Here is a 19,908-nt window from a genome sequence, read left to right as displayed (position 1 = left end):
CCCAAATAGATTTTGGAAAATGGATTTATTTTTTAAATCCTGAAAATCTGAAGGTCTGCCACAACTCTGAGTAGCTATTAGCATCAGCCTCTGGGACCAATTATTCTCAATTTATACAAACTGACCAAAACTCCAACTTAAAAATCCTTAAGCACCCCTTTACGCGATTTTCTATTAAGCTAAAACAACAACTAAAAACACTTACATTTGTCAGAAACAAAGGAGAAATATAGATGCATCTTTTATTCAGTGTCAGGGAAAATCTGATCTTTTTGTAAACTGTGGGGCGACACTTAGACAGTAATTCTTTTTGTTTGAACCAGTTGTCGGCTGATTGATTGACCAACTGATTGCCTTAGACTTATGACAGCATGCCATGTGCACGTATTTGTCTGTATGAATCTGTCATTGGGCAGACAGTTTTCTGCCAGAGGCTGTAGCCCTAAGGGAGCTGGCTGTGAGAGGTGTTGAAGATTCAGCCAGGAAAAAAGTGTTGGAAAAAGTGTGTGGGATTCATGCCTCTAGGCCATGTGTGAATGTTCCTCTCTGGAGGAACGTCGGCGTTGAAGTTTTACTATTAGGATAAAGTGGCGACTTGTTTTCTGGGTTGACTTACCACGCTGGAGCCATGCTTTGTCCAAGCCAGGGTCAGAGGAGGGTTTCCAGTCCATGCGCAGGTAAAGGCTGCATCCATCCCTATGTCTACAGTCATCGGCTTGGGCTCTGACAGTAGTCTTGGGCCAACTAAGGTAAAGTAGGCAGTTTTAATCAATGAGGAACTACTTTTTATTGTTTGACCTTAAAATTGTCAAACAATAGCTAACTGTACCGCATGACATGCTCGTCCAGCGAAACTTACATTGCACATCGACCAGAGTGCTGACGTTGGTGCTGCCCACAGAGTTTGACACCTCACAGGAGACTGGGTCGGTGAAATAAGAATAATCCACAGTCACCTCAAGGCTGTCCCCATTGGCTTCCGAGATGGGCACTCCTCCTTTCGACCACCTTGGACATAGGAGTAATCGCATTAAACTGTTGCATTCGTTCAGGAAAGGCAATTAGTCATGCTTATGAAAAAGACCATTAGCAGATTTAGGAACTGTGCCAATCAAAGGCTGCCAATTAAAAGGCCCATTTAGCCAAAACAATTGACTTCAGAAGCGTTGCTTTTTAAATTTACCATTAATTTTATTGTATATTTTCGGGTGTTACAAATAATTGAGTCATCATCAGACAGAAGTGTACCTGTAACCAGTGATCTCAGGGTTGGCAGATGCAGAGCAGATGAAGAGAACTTTGGCCCCCTCTGTCACGGTCTGAGGTTGGACTGACAGGGTCACCGCAGGTGGATCTGTGAGGACCAAACAAGTTCATGTTAAATATTTAGGACTGAAACTGGTAACCACACAGAAAACAATTCACACACTCTTCATTGATTTTTTTTTTTTCATGTTTTAAAAACTTTATGGACAGGTGCATGCTGGACTCACGCTGGACACTGATGGTGACTGAAGTCTGTCGTCCAGCGGGAGCAGCTGGGTTGAGAACCCTGCAGGTGTAGGTGCGTCCGGAGTCGCTGTCTTCTGGAATGATTGGAAGCATACTGACAGCTGCCTCCCTCTTCCCATCCTCCATTAGGGCCTACAGAATTTGGACAACAATGGAGCAGGAACTTAGGAAGGAAAATCCGATCAATGTTGCACAAAACAAGTCAGTGCCTTATGACATTGTGGTCCAGTTCTTTGGAAAGTAATTTATTTTATGGTGCAGCACAGGAATATTGTGCTGCTCCCACATTTCCGAGTGCTCCCTGTCAGCGCTCCTTGTTTGTCATTATCTTTAAAATCTATTTACTGCTTGGAAATCAATACTTCTAAGTAAGTAAAGGTGTAGATTCTTAAGATCTGGCTCAGTAGGAGCACTCTTTCTCTCTTCTGCTTCTCATTCACATGTAAAAAAAACTCCACTCCCCAGTGATGAAGTGCTTTGCAAAATGTTGATCTCCCTTAAACTTTTTCATATTTTGACGTTACAACCACGACCTATATTAGGTTTAACTGTGTTTTTTATGTTGGACTAACACAAAATATTGCATCTATTGTAGGTCATGGAAAACAGATAGTTATATTAATAGGGATAATCTGTAAACATTAATATTAAAGTCTTGCTATATATTCTAAATTGGACTTAGGTCTGGACTTTCTCTTGGCCATTCTAACACTAACACATTCTAACCCATAATTGGTCTAAAGTAATCCTTGCTATATGCCTGGCTGTTTATTATGTCTTTAGGGTCATTGTCTTGCTGGAAGGTAAACTTTCACTCCAGGTTTTCTTTCCCTCCATTTAGCTCCATTCATCTTCCCATCAACTCTGACCATTTTCCCTATTGAAAAAAAAGGATTTCCCCAAAGCGTGATGCTGCCACCACCATATTTTCCTATGGCGATTGACATGTTCAAGGTATTGGATGCATTAATTTCTATCATACACTGTTTTTTTTTTTTCCTGAATTTTTAATTTTGTTCTCATCTGCCCAGAGCTTCTTCTTCGACATGTTTGCTGTTTACCCTACATGACTTTCAATAAACTGCAGCTAGGGCTTCGTATGACTTTGTTTCAACGATGGCTTTATTTGAGGCAATACTCTCCCTCGAACTTTTTCAAGGGGAATATAAAGGTCATATTTTTGAAACACACGACTTAAAGTCATTCTGTCAACAGATTTTCAAAACCTAAGTGGTGAATGCAGCTCCTCCGGAGTTACAATTGGTCTCTTGCCTGCTTCTTTTATTAATGCTCTCCATGCTCAGTTTAAATAGGTTTGCTACAATACGGGCTCCATTTTCAGATAATGGATTAAAAATTGCTCTGAGAGGTGTCAAAAAAAATGGGAGTTTGTGTTGTAAGCTAACCCTGCTTCTCCACAACTGTATCCCTGACCTGTCTGGTGCATCATTTGGGCTTTATGATGCTGTTTGCTCTCTAATGTTCTTCAACAAACCTTTGAAACTCTTTACAGAACCCCTGTATTTATACTGGGATTCAGTTACACAAGATTTTATTAAGGGTAAGAGTGAAGGGGACTGAGTACAAATAGATCGCAAACTGTTTTGTTATTGGTAGAAAATTATGTAAACCATACATCATTTTCATTTAGCTTGCTTTCACGTGAACCCCACCCCCCACAAAAGTATTTGGTAAAAATGTGCAAAAATGCAATAAAGCTCAATAGTTATAAAAAGGTTTTTCAAGCAGTACACAGAGAGTTGGGAAAAATAACTGCAGCGGCCACAGAGAAAGGTATGTGTGTTTTTACTTTGGGGTATGGGGGCGGGGGGTTATGATCGTAAGAAGGAAGTGTCACAAATCGAGTGCGAGCTAAACCTTTTCCACTGACAGCCAAATCAATGGAGCAGGTCTTTCACTTCCTCGGCCTGACACACAAAAAGCATTTTTATGCTAGATCAAATCACATCACTCTCTGTCACCACCACTCACTCGGACAAAGCCTTGTCCAGCCCTCCACCCGGCTTCAGTTTGGAAAAATTGACAGATATTTGCTTCATTTTGCACAAAGCCGCCTCATGATTTAAGTGAATATTGATGCCCCTCTCTGTGCCTCTTTCCCTCTTCAATTCCTTACATCTCATATCCTCTCACGCCCTCACCCCTCTGATCCTCCACCCCCGTTCCACCTCTTTCTCTCTCTGCAGGCTTTCGCTTCCTTAAATGTGGCGTTTAGCGTCGTTTAGCGTGGTCAGGGAGCATGAAAAATGTGACACTTTCCCAGCCGCGGCCGGCTCACGCTCGGGCGCATCCCCATTGTGTCTCTACATTGTTGTGGGTGATTTCTCCTCTGCAGAAGCTCTACTGTATGAAACGCTCATGCCTGTCTGAGCTTTGGCATGCTCCAGTTATGCTGTAGTGTGGCTGCATTAGCAAGCAAAAAGAGGGGGGTGCGGGGTGGGGTGGAGGCATAAGAGGCGAAGGTGGGGGTCAGGAATGAGTGATAAAAATGGGAGGGGGACTGCAGAGAGCACATGAAGAAATCCTCATGACTAAAGCGAGGTAATAGATAACAAAGAAAGATTGGAAGAAATAAAAAGAGATTGAGAGTCATACCCCTGAGAGGAAATATCTTTGTTTTGAATACTTTTGCATGTGTTCCTCTCCAACTATTACGTTCTACAAGATTGCGCGGGCGGTTAGCGACTAAGCCCACTCTCGCTGTACCTTGGAATAAATCGCTGTCTCCATGACCTCTCCATCTCTGTACCAGGTGATCTCAGCTGCAGGTTTGGCTCCCGAGGCTCTGCAGGTAAGGTTGTGTGGTGTGTGGGCCTTCAGACGAACAACGGGGCCACCTTCCACCACGGGGTCAGAGGGTGGAACTGTGGAGCAGAGCAAAAACATACCACTCAGAAACAAAGCAGCAAAATTCAGGCGAGTACACAGCCAGGCTGATGCTTGCTGTAGCTTTTAGCTCAGTGTCAGTGTATGACTATATCTTCTTGCTAGCGAGCGTCTGTTAACAAGGTGTAGCTTTATACAAGAAAAAAGACCAAGAACAGTTGTTAGTTGGCAGCGGGGAAAGAAAAAGAAACACTCAACCTTATTTATTTCCTTTCTGGGGACTAGCATTATTACTCTATTTGCTCCCACTGTTGCAGACTGATGTTTCAGCCGAATTGCTTATTTGTTCATTTATTTGCATGGTTTCGCACGCACCACTGGCAAGCCGAGCATGCCACCCCTGATGAAGGCGTCTATCTCCCCCGACCAATAAGAGAAGGCGTAAACATGGGGTTTGTGCTGGCCTTTCTCGCACCCTCCACCGAACCAATTTCGCTGTGTGTATCTGAATTGTCAGAGGTCCTTCCGTTGCCGCGGCACGGACACTAATGGAATCCGAGCGCTAGGTGATTTTAATTTCCATGCCGATTCCCCTGACTGCACTCCCACCGTTGACTCCTTTGACTGTGCAGGATTGCTTTGGTCTCATCTGGCCACATTGATTTCTACACACACACACACACACCCACGCAGCCCTACACAAAAATGCGGGCGGTTGCACACGCGACGCAGGAAAGCCCCACTTCCTTTTTGATAGTCACATCCTCACAAACAGCTAAACTGCATTTTGATTTCTGTGTGTATTTCATAGGCATGATGATCATAAACCACCAGCCAGGGTCTTTTGGGGCACTTTTCCAAGAGGGGTGACAGTTTTTCATTGATTTCCGTGATTTGACATGCTATGTATTTCTACATAGGGAGAGCTGCAGACTGATTTGCTCTGCACAGCTGTGAAACTACACAAGAAAGGTGGACAGATGAGCATTCACAATTTCTTTATCTATTTACAGGGCCTTGTATTCACACCCATGTCACACTTTATGTCATTACAGTCGGAAATTACATTTATTTTATTGAGATTTTTTGTCCCACTATTGTTAACCAATTGTGAAGTGGAAGAAACAATATACATGGTTGTCAGAATACTACACAAGTAAAAATCACGTAAACACGTATTGTTTACACCTGTATGTCTGAAACTGAATTATTGTCCAATTTTCTATGATAGACATGATTGTAGTTACCTGAGTTGTAGCTCACTGCAGTTCCTCCAGAGCTACCAGAAACCTCTAGACTGCTTCTCTGATTTATGCTGTTCCCTTCGGTTAAGATGACGTTGATGTCTTGGTAGGTTGTCAGTTTGTGCTGCAATTTTTCCAAATCTGAATCCTAACACTCCTTTAAACATCTAAACTGCCTAAGCTGTCTGGGGAGTTCCTGGGTCCCTATCATACTGTAATGTTCTCCAACAAACCTGGAGAGAACAGTTGTATATGCTAATGGTTAATTGCACACTGGTGGACACTTACTTACTAATTAGGTGACCTAAGAAGGCAGCCACATGGTTATATTTACTGTTTTCATAGTAAAGGGGGATGGATACTAATTCAAGCCACGTTTTTGAGATTCTTGTGAAAATTTTCAACTGAATGCATAATTTTTCTTTCACTTTGCTGCTTTGTGTAGGGTTATGACATAAAACACCTCCCAAAAGTATACTGAAGCTGATTGAAATGTTTCAAGTTGTGAAAGCGTCCTTTTGTTCTATTTCAGTTCTGAGTGTGACTTCTCTACCTAGCCAACCCAGTCTCTAGTATTTGACACTTTGCCTCCATGGCAACAAATAAATAATAGAACGGCCGACTTTGTGACACAATTTGCCACAACTGCTCTGCATAAACTCTTCCTGTGAGTTTCTCCCTCCTTATAAGGATTATTTGCTTATGTAGTAATTTATAGACTATTGACAGGACTAATTAATGGAGTGGTGTTCCTTTGCATGCCACCAGATGCCAGCAGCACCTAACCGACTCCCATAAGGTCTGTCACTTCTAATCCTCCCTACTCTGACCACATCCCCCCACCCCCTTCCTCCACTTCTGAATGTCTGTGTGAAGAAGTAGATCACTCACATCACGTTAATGTACAAAACCGCCCTGCGCTTGATAGATGTTGTGGCTTGCTGCAAAATGTGCTAACTGTGCAGATATGGACCTTCAAGCAACTGTGCGAGTCATTTGTGACTGCAGCAATCACATTATCTTGGACTTGTACAGTCTCAATTATTGCCACTGAGAGTAAAGGCGTTTCCCCTCTTTTTTTTGCTGAGCTTTGCTTGGCGCTTCCTTAAGACGTGTTTTTGCAGTATACAACAAAATCTTATCTCAGTCTGTACAGAAGAAGTGAATAACATATACAAACGATAAGTTTTAGACAACCTTATAGTGATGTGAAGTGTATTTACTTAAACTTAAATGTTTCATTATCAGTTCCAGTAAATTTGATCATCTTTCAAAAATAACCTGGGTAAATACTAAATGCAATTGTTAATTGATAATTTTATTCATTAAAGAAGAATGACAGTCCACATTAACCAGCCTTTATGTGAAAAAGAAGTACGGTAATTGCTCCGTAAACTGGTTCTGTCACCCTTGGAGGCAACAGTTGCACTTAGATGTTTGTTTTACATAGTTGTCATTTTGTCCCACTCTTCTTTGCAGAATTGGACACACTCGCAAAAGATAAATTACCTGTTTAGGGTCACATGAGGACTTAAGGATTTAAGTCTGGACTTTGACTAGGCCTATGCAAACTCTTCACTTTGGTAATTTATTAGGGCATTCTCAAATTTCTTTTTAGATCAGTGCATAATGTACTGCTTTTTGAGAACTTTTTGTCAAATTATTGTTTCAGACAGGTTCGATTTAAGTGTTAAACTAAGGATAGCTTGGATAGCTGTTTAACCATTGTAAAGGAAAACATCATTTAAAAACTGCATGCTTGATTTACTTTTTTTGTTGTGTGAAATTGGTTGGATTATCTCAAATGTCTATTTGTGACAAAAAAGACAAAAAAATGTAACAACAACATATAATTTGCTACCTAACGCAGGTTTAAAAAACATCCAAGAAAGTTAGGACTTAGGAAGTGTGACCATTTTCTTACAGACATCTAAGACCCGAGCTCATGAATTGAATCCTAACACAGGCGACACATCATTGAGTTGAAGATCTGAATATTCTATAAAGCGATTTTTTTTTTTCCTGGAGTCTTGAAAATTACACTTGTCTTTCTGCCTTGGTGTTTTGTGATAAAGACACTCCTCTGATTTTTTCCCCCCCTCCTCTTCTCTTTCAAAGCTCTGCCAGCCTGCAGACCCTGGCACAAGAGCTGGCTGGGAGGATCATGAGTGAGCTGTGTATCTTACCTAGTACAGTGAGCTTGGCACGGTGGGAGCGGAGCGCTGCCTGTGTAGCCTGACACTCATACACCGCGTCATCCGCCAACTCTGCTGAATCGATCAGCAAGCTGTGCTCGCCTGATAGCGGGTCGCCCATTAAGGAATAGCGCGTCCAGCCTGCATGAAGCCAGCACAGAGAATAGAGTTAGAAGTAAACAATTCGAGCAACAACAAACACATATTTAAAAGGAGTAAAAAATAACCAGGCTGCTGCTCTGAACAAAGGGGGGAAAAAGAGGTGTAAAAGCTCTTTATAAAGCACAAGTGAAAAGCATACAGCACCTTACAGGGGCCAGGCATTTAACTGTTGTGTTAGCACAGTGGCATGAGGCTTGAAACACAACACGTAAGAGGGCTGCTGCATGAGGAGGTTGTCCTTTAAACACAGACACAATAAAGATGGGGTTGCTAAGGTCAAGAGGAAGCCTCTCCGCTTTCTCACTACGCTGCTACACATTTAAATGTCAGTGCGTGACAAAAGCCAATTGATTATCCACCTTCCTACCAGACTCTTAAAATGCTAAGCAACAAATTAAAGTTTGGTGTGTGCAGCGGGAGCCGATCTGTCAGCAGTGCGTTCTCCCCTCGCCATTCATTTGTGTAAAAACCCCAACGGCTGACAGAGAGGGAGCTGATTTCTAATGAGACCGGGCATTGATCGCAACAAGACCCGATGAGACACAGAGGACAATAAATACAGAGAGCAGGAGGAAGGAGGGGGCAACAGAAACAAGGGTAGTGACCGTACCTGGTAGGTCTCTCTCTCCACCCAATGCCAGACCATCTTTGGTCCACTGGACCATTCCTCTGTAACCCACAATCACACAAGGCAGAGTCACGGACTGGCCCTGCACCACCACCTGGTCCTGGGGCTGCTGGGAGAAGTAGGCTGCTTTGGTGGCTGCTGGAAGACAAAAATAAAAAGGACAATGTGAAAATCATTTCCCAGCTAGTAAAATAGAAAAAACACAGAATTGGCCATCAGTTGTCTTATACTGAGGAATGCCAGTAGTTTTTATTTTTCACTTAAACAATTTTACACCAACAATAACAACACAGCTGGGTGACAAAGTATAGATATCAACCAAATAGATTGAAAAAGGACAACGTTGCACTAAAAATAAATAAATAAAGCATACTGTTCAGGATCAGTGACATCATAAGCGACACAACGGATAAATTTAACTCTTCAGCAAACGGAGTGACTGATTTGACATGGGAGTCTGACAGCTTTCAAGTTGTATTAAAGTTGAAGACAGTCCCACCCTTTATGCTAAAGTCAGATTGTGTCTCTTCTTGTCATAGGATACACAGCAATATCATCTGACATCAGTAAAATACTGATTTTTTTTTTAACAGATTTTGATATATATTTTTTTTAAGATTTCCTGACTGTAGTGATCTTTATTCGTCAGTAAGTTGACGGAAAATTGGGTTGTGAGAGCTGGTCAATGGGTCCAGGACTCTAAACTGTATCGGCCATATAAAAAATCGAGGCCTCCGTACATGAGTTGTGCGCTTCACCCCTGTGCCACATTGTTCTCCTGATATAGATTTTAAATAATAGAAGCATTTTAGTTCTAAGGGTTTCAAAGTTCTCTTAGGATCTAAAGTTTGACTGATGACATCCACAAGATGGAAGATCAACTTTTATTAGCTTTCACGAGAGATTCTGAAGTTGCACTTAAGCAGCAAAAGGATTCAACCTAATTTGATTCCATACAAGCCACAATGCTGCTGTAGATGGAGAAGCTGAAGCAGAAGTCAACGATCACAATGATCATTCTGTGATCATCTGAACCTTACAACATGCATTTGTGTTTTCACAACACTCACAAGAGAATGAACATACCCACCTTGTGTAGGTTTTTTTTTCTTTATAAAGAACTCTAAGAAAAAGAATCAGCAGTACCCCATTACTTATTCAATTGTTTCAAAAGACCATATGGTTATATGCTTACTGACATGAAGAGAAAACACACTTCTGGGGAGAAAAATCTGCCACTCTTTAAATGTGCTTTTCTTTAAAAATGGATGTTAAACAATCAAAACTCCATTAAAGTTCCCGGGGGAACCATCCGTTTGAGCCTGCTGAAAGTCAGTGGAGACACCTGCTGCCGTCTCGCTGCTGTGTTTAAGCAAAAGGCGCACGCGCTCCCTCCGGATTGGCTGGCTTGCCTACACACACATGCCGAAGCGCAGCGTGAATACGGATACTTGGCTCCAACTGTTTGTGCCACTATGCTAAAGATTGAGTATTACAAATCCTACTGGCAGGGGAAAGATGGCAACACTCCAGAGGTAACTAATCCATAGGGGGAAGGTAGGTGGTGAGAAGGAGAGGAGAGGCAGTTGGTTGGTTATCTTCGCAGGGTGCCTGTGTGAGTTGGGAAAGGGACTTATAAAAAAAAAACCTTCCCTCTTTCAGCGTCTCCACTTCTTTGTTGCACAGTGCAGAAAAGAAGGAAAAGGGGGGATGAAGGAAGATAAAGACGGGTCCTATTCAGCCAGTGCTAAGCCCCCCCTTTTTAACTGCTTCTCTTGGTGGGAGCGCTTAAACAGACAGCCCCCCTCCTGCCTCCAATAGCAAAGAAAGCCACTGAAAGGAGGGCAACATACGGCGGCCAGAGACGTGCTATTGTCCCCTTGTCCCTCTCTTTTAATAGGCCTCTTCATTTCCAATCAATCCTCCTAAATGCAAGTTTAATAGCTTTTCAATAGCAGCTTTTCCCCCAGAGGGTGGATGGGATTTTCTCTCAGTCTTACTCTTTTCTTCATCTCTTCTCACTCCATTCTCTGTATGTTTTTTTTAACTCCAGTTTGAAATGGGAGGGGGCTTCCCAGATTGTTGGCACTGTTTATTCCCCACTCAATTACCCACTTCATCTCCGGGTGCACCCTGGACTGAACCTCCCCCCTCTCCTCCTTCACCCTTTCAGCCCACCTCCCGCCAGTGTCACACAACATCACAATTAAAGATGCCAAACAGTGAGCTCATCAAGAACGAGAGTTCATCCCCAACACATCGTGGTTCTCAGCATCCCTCTTAAAACCCATTTTCACTTCCACCCATTGTCTCTCACTCCCCCATCTGGCCCCCAGGATGTGTTAATAGTTTATTAGGCGGAAAAAAAAAACAAATAGCGTTCTAATATTCTCTCCCTGTGCATCACTTTTTCAAAATGCGAGTGAGCAGTGGGTGCAAACAGGTAGGCAGTATGTGTATCACACACTCTGGATCAAAAGAGGCCAATTTTAGAGCACCAATGAGAAGTGTAGCGTCTTCGAGCTCAGTCTATTAGGCATTTACCGAAGGCTGAAATTTTCCCGTCATACTCTTAAAAAAAATATATTTCTTTTTTCTTATTTGCGTGTCTCGAACATGCTGCCTTTATGAGCTTCTGTGTGTTTCCTTTTTCTCTCCTTGCAAAGTGAGCTGAGGATTTTCCTCCCCATGCTTGCAGCAGTGCAAACATTGATTGCAATTAAGTTTCTCGCCCAGAATATCTAAATGTTTACAATGGGTAATAATTCACTGCATTGGTTGATTGTTAAGATGGATTACATGCACTCAATTGTTTCTCTTTACCTCGCCCACATACCATTTTTCATGCTCGCAAATGGCAATTAACGCCACGCGCACACATATATGTGCAGCTACACAAACATAAAGCGCCGAGCATGTGCTGTAGAGAGTGTTCTTTTTCACCCTATAAGTGATTCATGGCTCTCTAGATCCCTTATTGAAAACGCTGAACAGAACATCTCGACTGGCTAATGACTCATGCCAGATTCCTTTAATTCCTCCTTGCTGAATTAGACAATTCTTTGACGGTGTATTAGCAGCTTAATTACATGAATACATTTCTGACGTGGGGGAAAAAGGAACAGAACCAGACAAAGAATTGGTGGTGAAGGAGCAAGTAGAAAAAAATAAGATGTGGGTGTGAAGAGGCTTGTTCTCTGTGGGCTGCTGTGTCACGCACTTGTGCTCAAGTACACAAACACAAACTGTACTGCTCTGAGTGTTTTTTCCCCCAGACTAAACATGGGGAGCTTGAATACTGAAAAAAACCTGAAATTTTCTTGAAACACTTCTGCTGTTCACCCATTCATCCATCCTTTTTCAGAGACTAGGGTATGAGGTAACAGTTCCCCATACCGATAGGGTAGGCTTCAACAGTCCAAGGGTTGCAGTTTTGATTCCTGCTCAGTCATTATTTACTTGGGCAAGACACTTTACCTGTATTGCCTGCTGGTGGTGGTCAGAGGAGCCCTGGTGTATGGCAGCCTCGCTTCTGTCAGACTGACCCAGGACAGGTGTGGCTACTATCCAGTAGCATGCCATCATCAGCGTGTGAATATGTTTGCGATTGAATGAATCACTGAATGTAGTGTAAAGCTCTCTGGCGTCTAGTGACTTGAAAAGGTGCTAGATAAGGGCCATTGTAGTGTAAAGCGGTTTGGAGCCCTCGTATTTGATAAAGCTCTATACAACACCGGAGCCACAACGAACTGTCAAAATCTAGTTATCAAGCTACTGCTCTATCGTGCTACTGTTGATGAAAAGGACAACATGATGTACCATTGACAACACTTCCAGGGTCTCATTATTTCAATTACGATCTATTTCTTGTGGCCATAGATAAAGGTTGAACAACTGATGGATCAATAAGCAAAAGCTTTTCTCTGGTGGTCAACCTGGAGCATTTGCAGAATACAGCAGGTGAGGCCCCAATCTAACCTGCTTCATCCTGCAATGAAGAAGATACCTGACCTGACCGTCAAACTGAAAGAAGCAATCCACTGTTTTCTAGTTAAGAACTATGGCCTCATTTTCAGAAAACGTGACTCTCATCCTGGCCACTTCAAATTCTGCTATTAACCAATCTATTGCTTCCCAAAGACAACAGCTGTAAAATGCAAATAGCACTACATCATCCGTATGATTAAGAACATTAAGTTCCCAAAGCAGACATCCTGTTCCTTATGTATCTACCTCAAACAGGGTAGGAGAAAAGCAGCATCCCTGGTGAATCCAAAGCACACTGGGATTATGATCGACTTTGTGCTGAGAATAGGTTTTCCATATTCCTGCATCACCCTTTCAAATGAAGGCCCTGAGGGACACATAGGTGTTTTATAGTTCTCAAGAAAGTTCACCAGAGGACTAGACAACCAAATTTTCATGACCCCCATCAGCAACATAATGAAGTTGAAAAACTGGTTCCTAAATTCACTGCACAAATAAAACATCTGTAGCAGATATTAGTTTATAAGGCTACCTTACCAAGGTAAAAATGTGTAAGGGTGATTATAGTTATTCATGCTCACTTCAACATTACATCCAGCAAGATCTCAAAGCAACAAAATTTATTGCATTCATTATGTTTCTGTCCTTGTTTCATGTCTAGTGTGTGTTTTTCATCTCCTGGTAACAAGGTCAATACACGTGTGGTCTGTTAAATTTTAATCCGGATTTCTTAAAATGGGATATCATTTCACACTGCCCGATATACATGAGACCAAGTTTATGTGGATTTATGGATGATGGCAAGAGCCGGCTATCTTGTTTTTTGTTTGTTTTTTTTTTCCCTGTTGAGAAATGTGTTGTGTTTATATCTGTTTCTGCGAGCATGCATCTGAATATGTGAATGAGCATGTAGGACAGGGCATACATTAATATGGACATCAACTTGTCAGGCACCAGCGGGCACATTTAGCGGATGCTTTGACACACTGACTTTGCTGTCACATGGTTGGAGCTAAGTGCAGCAGAGCTTCCTCCCAGACTTGACCATCGCCTACTAAAGAGCTTTACGTTGACCCCGGCACTTGCCTGCACTCCCTCTTTCAAATCATCTGATACGTTCAGATTAAGAGGGATCAGGACAAGATGGACAGATGTCAGCAATGATCTGTTCAACGCTGGACACGTGCCTCGATCAAATTAGACTTTCTTTCTGTGTGTAAGCACAAGCAGCGATGCTAAAAACAGGAGGAAGAGTTAATGGCACTGGAGATGACCTTTAGAGAAAATATAAATCCAACACACATAGCACATTTACTGGCAAGTCACCACAGTAACTGCTGGATGTAAAAAATGCACCCAAGGCTGTTAGTTAATTTAACAGGAGGCCATGTCCTTCAAATAAACCACTAAGTAATACAAGACTACACTCCCTGTTCATATTTCCCTTGTTTTGCATCAACACTCGGCTGAATACATTTCCGAGAGAGATGCTCCATCTCGCACAGCCATTTTACTCTATGACCTCAATCAAATTCAGTTCAAGGAGGCCAATTGCCACAATCTGGGGTCTGTAAATACAAGTGCTACCCAGTTTTACTGGTTGATGTAAACTGTGCTTTGGTAAGTCAAAATCTTTTTTAAAATGTCAGGAAAGCGCTGGGAAACCAGAGTACAATCTACCCTAGCTCGATTTTTCCATAAAAAAGGCAAACATAAAAATATGAGAAGGATAAAGAGGACTCTAGAATACAGCAATTGGTGGGAAAATAATATTTTAACTTGGAATAAACAACCTTTTTTCCTAAATGGTATCCATTGTGCCTTGTCTAGATAAGGCTTCTAAATCGAGCTCGAAAAGGGGAACTCTGCGTGGAATTATTATCCCTTTGTTTTGAGCTGAGCTCTTTTGTCTTTCTTTCCCTGTGTGAAAGCACTTGTGCGTATATGCGTGTACAAAGCAGACAGTCGTACTGAGCGGCTGCACCAAAGAGTCCCAAAGGGGATACTGCACCCATCTCATATTTGATCTGGCTACTAAGCTCATTAGCGTGACTCCTACAGAACTTCTGAGAGCTCGAAGGGGGCTAACAACAGATACCACCCACTGGCTTGCAGCAATGTGGCACCAAAAACACATGAGCTCAATGTGTAAGAACCTCTGTTCTTTCCTTCAGCTTCGGATTGTCGCAGACAGCTTCAGCTTGCGTCTTTGCAGACGGCGTTGTCTCTAATGGTGCCCATGCAGACTCAGTTCTATCCCTTTCTCTCCCACGCTGCATTCCAACTAACCCTACCACCCACCCTTCCGTTCTCACTATCTTTTCTCCCATTCTGCGTTTTTGTGCCCAAATTTCACTCTAACAGCTTTTTAAGAGCTGTTTTGCCAGAGTTTAATCCGCCTAGCCTCCCCTTTCAGCCTTTATTCCATTGTGAAAATCTTGGCTCAGGCCCGGGTGATTTTTAGAGAGTGGACCAGTTTATCCACCCGCCAGAAAACTCCTCACCCTCCGCTGCTCTACTGATACCCCCACCCGGGGCAATTTCCTCCAGTCCTACATCCATCTACAATCCATTGCCATCGGCTCACTGCTCTGCTTACTGCGCATATGTCTGCAGCCAGTGAGGCATGATCCCTGAAATCAATGGCTAGCAGGCCCTCCTTGAACATTACATAAGGTGTTACTAATTGTTGGTTTGTTTCTCTTGGGCTCTTCTGCCATCGCTCTGCATTTCTAGACTGTCAGCTGTCATCTTCTGCCAGACTCCCCTAAAACATTCTCTTCCTCTTTGCTGTCTTGGATCCCTCTGTCCCTTTTTCTTTTGCTCTTTGAATTCATGGTGTGAAAATCACAGGGGTTTATGTCAGCTTGTCAACACAACACTCAAGAAAGCAGGTTAGAAAGGGAGCTGCAGGGGGTGGGGGGAAAGGAGCCATATGTTAGAAAGATTAAAAAAAAAAGGCAAGGTAAAAATGGAAAAAAGTTTTTTTTTCCATTCTGTCAACTTGTAGTTGCAAAGAAGCAAGTCAGAGGCAGGTGGTTGTGGTGCAGCAGGGGGGCGATTGATGGAATGCTGTAATCAGCCTGTCTCCAAGGCCGTCACTGCGAGGCTTTTCCCCGCTGCGACGGGGTGCTGCACACATCAGGGCAGCAGTGAGGCTGATCGCACGGGCGAGCAGCCGCAGACTCATGCACTAAGTAGCTGCTCCAACAGTTTGCAGCGGATAGTGAAATAGAGTGGTATGCATGCAAGAAGAAAAAGTGAAAAAGGAGGGTGGGGTGCGGTGGTCAAAGAGTGCTGATGTGACACAGTCAGCATGTGAGCGCATGTGAATGATTCGCGCAGTCACCGTGCTGCAGTGTCTTGACAACCTGCCACGAGTATATGCACGATCACCCTTGTGGTCCCGTATCTTCAGGGTTTTGAGTAGGCAGAAGCGTCTCCTTCTGCATAATTCTAGTATGGTTTTTAAACACCCCCCACACACCCTTTCTTCCCTTCAAATACACACACACTAAAGCCCCGAGCCAGAGAGCTGAGAGCTGACTCCGTGCAGACAGATAGCAAGTGACTGGCTGGCTGGCTGGCAGCAGGACAGGAAACAAAAAGCCATGTGGAAAAAAAAAAAAAAAAAGAAAAACGGGAAGAAAAAGGAGAGGAGGGGGTCTGCGGTGGTGGTATGAAATTGTCTGTACACATCAGCTTGCTGTGTTGACAAGATGTTGATTGAGCTAGTCTTGTCATTTCGCTCCTGCTCACCCCCTGGTGTTTTTCTCAGCAAGACAGCTGCTGGCTGGATGTGTGTCACAGTTCCAGCCCTTTTCCACCCTCCACCCCCTTCCCTGCATCTTCTCTCCACTCCATTCCAGTTTCTCATCCTCCCTCTCCTTTTTTTTTTACCAGTGCTTGGATGGAGGGACTTTCACTACAATTTACTGTGCTTTTAATCATTATCTTCTTGTTTTTAAATTTTTTTTTTATTGAAAGCCCTGCTTTAGTGTATGTGCAATAGCTAACATGGTGGATGAAACGGTGCACAACATGTGGTCGAGAGATGGCTCAGAGATGGAAAAGGAATTGGGACTGTCCCCAGGCATTAAGTGAAAAAAGCTACTGCATTGGACTTCCAGGCCAGGTGGGGGCCACCAAGAGCATTTGACTCAAGTAAAATATTGAAAAATCTAAGCGATTCAAATATGTGGCTTGTTAAGAATCAGCCGAAACTTAGGTTTTTGAGGAGCAAAAAGTAAAATTCGTAACATTTTTCGCACCACTGAAAAGAATCTTAAATGTTGCTCATAACATAAGTTATATTTCACACCAATGCAAATGCAAAAAAAAAAAAAACATTAAAAAAGCATAATTGAGAACTCTTTTCCAACTCTAGATACAGAAGTGAACTAATCTCTATCAATTATTATTGTAGCTATTTATTTAGTAAATAAAAACTGGAATTTGTGACGCAAAACAAATTCTGCTTAGGGCCCCAAGTCATTCTTGGGTTGCTGTGATGACGTTTAATACAAGTTAGCATACAAAAAAAAAAAGAAAAAAATACAGATGAAAAATTTATAAAACAAACACGGAAGAGATTTTTAAAAAAGTAAATTACATTTGTCTTTATGTGTCATATTTTGCAATTGCTTTAGAAATGAAAACAGGAATTCTCTCAACATAGATTTTGTAGAGAGACTCAGAGCTTTATGCTCTGGGGTATCAATTAATTTAGTCATGGGATTTGTGGCCTGCTCTTCCTAATTGAGCCCAGTGGAGACCCCCTTGGCTTCCCGCAATAGGAAGTAGTGTGTTTCATAATTAATACTCCCTCCTTTATTATTATTATTATTTTTTTTAATGAGGGTGGTATTGCTGTAAATGTATGCATCTCATTAGCATGAAAGGGCCATCTATTGCATTGTTCGCTCCTGCAGTGTTTGCTTCAAGTGAGATGAATAAGAGACAACCTCATTCAGAAGCAGCGGTGGCACACCAAAGTCAGAGCTGCCCTTTTGTGTGTGTTTGAATATAATACACAGCTAGCTCAATGAGAGTCTCATTAGTGTTGTTTAATATGTGTGCTTTTTAAAGCTTAGAGGTTAATACCCGACTTGCCTCTATTTCATTGGAGTTCTCTTTAATTTGATGCATAATTTTCTTTTTTTATGTTATTTTTTCTGAAGAGTCTCTTCACACAAAGCAGCTGAGCTGTGTTGTGAACCCTGCATCGGACAGAAACACAAAGGCAAACAAACACTTCTAATTAAATGTGTTGAAAATGGTTCTTGTCACTCTCCCTCTCGTGTTCGTTCCACATTGCCGAACATATTTCAGAACTATCCTATCGCCCCCATCTCTCCATCCAGGGACTATAACTCTTGGCGATTAAACAAATTACCTCCTCACCCAGAGGAGTTGTGGCTTCAGTGGAAACAATGAGAGTGTGATTCACAGAGCTGCCACCTCTCTGGTTCTTACACTCTTCAAACTTGCTTGCTTGGGCTGTTTTCTTTTGGAGAGTGGGAGGGGATTTCTCTTATGTGGACGTAGACTCCCTCGCTAATATTTTCAGCAAGCATAATGTTGAAGTGACGGCTCAGAATTTATGAAAAGAGGTTATGGTGAATTGTGAAATGAGACTAAATTAAAATTATTTCTCATCTAAGGTCTGTCTGGTACTGTGGTATAGATAGATTTTTGTCTGCTGTAGTAAGTGCGTGCAATTAACCCCGGGTATGAAGGTGAGTGTTTTAAGCTTGACACCCTGTTTTAGCTGTGCTTGAAGAAAGAAAAGAAGTCATTCCTGCATTGTGTGGATACAGTGGCTGAAAAACGGTAGTTGACAGATGATGTAGAGTGTAGCAGGTGTATTTACAGAAAATCATGACCAAAACATTATTTACAAAAATCCCAAACTAATAACTCAACAGTTGACCTCATGAAAGCAAACAAAACTAAAGCCAACCAAAATAAACATCAAGTGCACCCAGTTATACTGACTTGGCTCTCTCTAGACTGGTAAAAACCAACCCCTTCTCCTACGTAATTTGCTACATACAGAGGGTCTGGACTCTAGGCTATAAAGAAAACATTGCTTCCTGGAGGCGTGGACTGTGTTGAATTTTAAATTTTAGTTGCTAATGTTTGCCTGTGACTTCTGTAATGCGCCAATTCGATGTTGAGGTTTTCTAATCAGCAGCCGGAAATTGCCAGCGCTGTAAACAACCATCCCCCACTGTGTATAGAGAAGTGCTAAGTCGAATGAGGCAGCTGTTAATGTTAATTCAATATTTGGAAGCGCGGCTAACACGGATTGAATGGCTTTATTTATTTCCTCTGTTACCATTGCTAAGGCTATAGACTTACAGTTTTAAAACTGAGCAGAAAATTTACGTCATTGTTCACAACTTCCCCTTCCATTCGCTGATTGGCCTGATTTAAATTCTACCAGAGGAATCCATATCAATGGGAGAAAACCAAGATGGAGCAGTGAAGTGAGAATTGAGCAGACTTGCGTAGGAAGGCAATGGCCCGGCTTGTCCTCTCCTCAACAACTGCATTCTTCGGTTTAAATACTATACTTTAACAAAGATATCTCCAAGAGAATATAAATTGCAGTCATCAGTTTAGTGATGCTATGTTACACCAGCAACAAAAAACAAACAACTTATTTAGCATAGACATTACATTTTACAATAACTTATACAAAACCTAAGGCAGACAAAACCCTAAAAAGGACTTTTCAAATTATAACACTTCTCTTCCCCTTCTTATTAGCAGCAAAGTTCACAAAGTAAAATGCAGAAATAAAATGTCAACAAAACTTGTCTCTGTTGATTTAAACTAAGATGTTCTATTAAGCAATCTGTAAAAATGCAAAACAAGAACAAACTCAGGTTAGGAAATGTTTTCAGAATTCAGAATAAAAATGGCATAAGCAAACAAGAATATTAACTGAAACTAATAAGAGTAAACTTTAAGGTTTTGTGGATTAATGCAGACTTCAAATTAAAGATTTGAATAAAGCACTATGGTTTGTTTGACACTAGCAGATAAAGATGGTAGATGTCTGCTTTAGTATTTGGCCCTCACTGACTAGCAGTTAATTTCAATGTCCGGGTCCAGCTAATGTGAATTTATACTAAAGGAAGGTGCCAAAAGAATTATCTACTGCTGGTAAGTTATTAACCTTTGCTAACTTTTAACAGAAACTCACTTAATAAATCCTGAACCATCCCTAAAAATTACTCCTGACTAAGAGCTTTGAGAACACAAAAAAGGGAGGGAAAATGTAACATGCCAACCTCACTACATCCTGCTTTGTGCTGAGAAAAGA

The 19,908-nt window shown here is 42.0% G+C and overlaps 1 protein-coding gene across 4 annotated transcripts in view; it reads right to left on the bottom strand.

The window, feature by feature from the left end:
- The window catches only part of kirrel3l (kirre like nephrin family adhesion molecule 3, like), a 45,440-nt gene that overhangs the window by 9,645 nt on the left and 15,887 nt on the right, over window positions 1-19,908 (bottom strand). For all 4 annotated transcript variants that reach the window (XM_028012753.1, XM_028012754.1, XM_028012755.1 and 1 more), the window contains exons 2-8: window positions 8,571-8,726; window positions 7,790-7,939; window positions 4,240-4,397; window positions 1,494-1,644; window positions 1,249-1,354; window positions 860-1,008; window positions 617-744 (exon numbers count right to left, since the gene is read on the bottom strand). In XM_028012753.1, coding sequence (XP_027868554.1) covers window positions 617-744; window positions 860-1,008; window positions 1,249-1,354; window positions 1,494-1,644; window positions 4,240-4,397; window positions 7,790-7,939; window positions 8,571-8,726 — 998 coding nt within the window. The remainder of the gene's footprint in view (window positions 1-616; window positions 745-859; window positions 1,009-1,248; window positions 1,355-1,493; window positions 1,645-4,239; window positions 4,398-7,789; window positions 7,940-8,570; window positions 8,727-19,908) is intronic.

The sequence above is a fragment of the Xiphophorus couchianus genome, chromosome 3, assembly GCF_001444195.1.
Source record: "Xiphophorus couchianus chromosome 3, X_couchianus-1.0, whole genome shotgun sequence".
NCBI classification, from domain to species: domain Eukaryota; kingdom Metazoa; phylum Chordata; class Actinopteri; order Cyprinodontiformes; family Poeciliidae; genus Xiphophorus; species Xiphophorus couchianus.
This window is presented reverse-complemented; position numbering and strand designations above follow the sequence as displayed.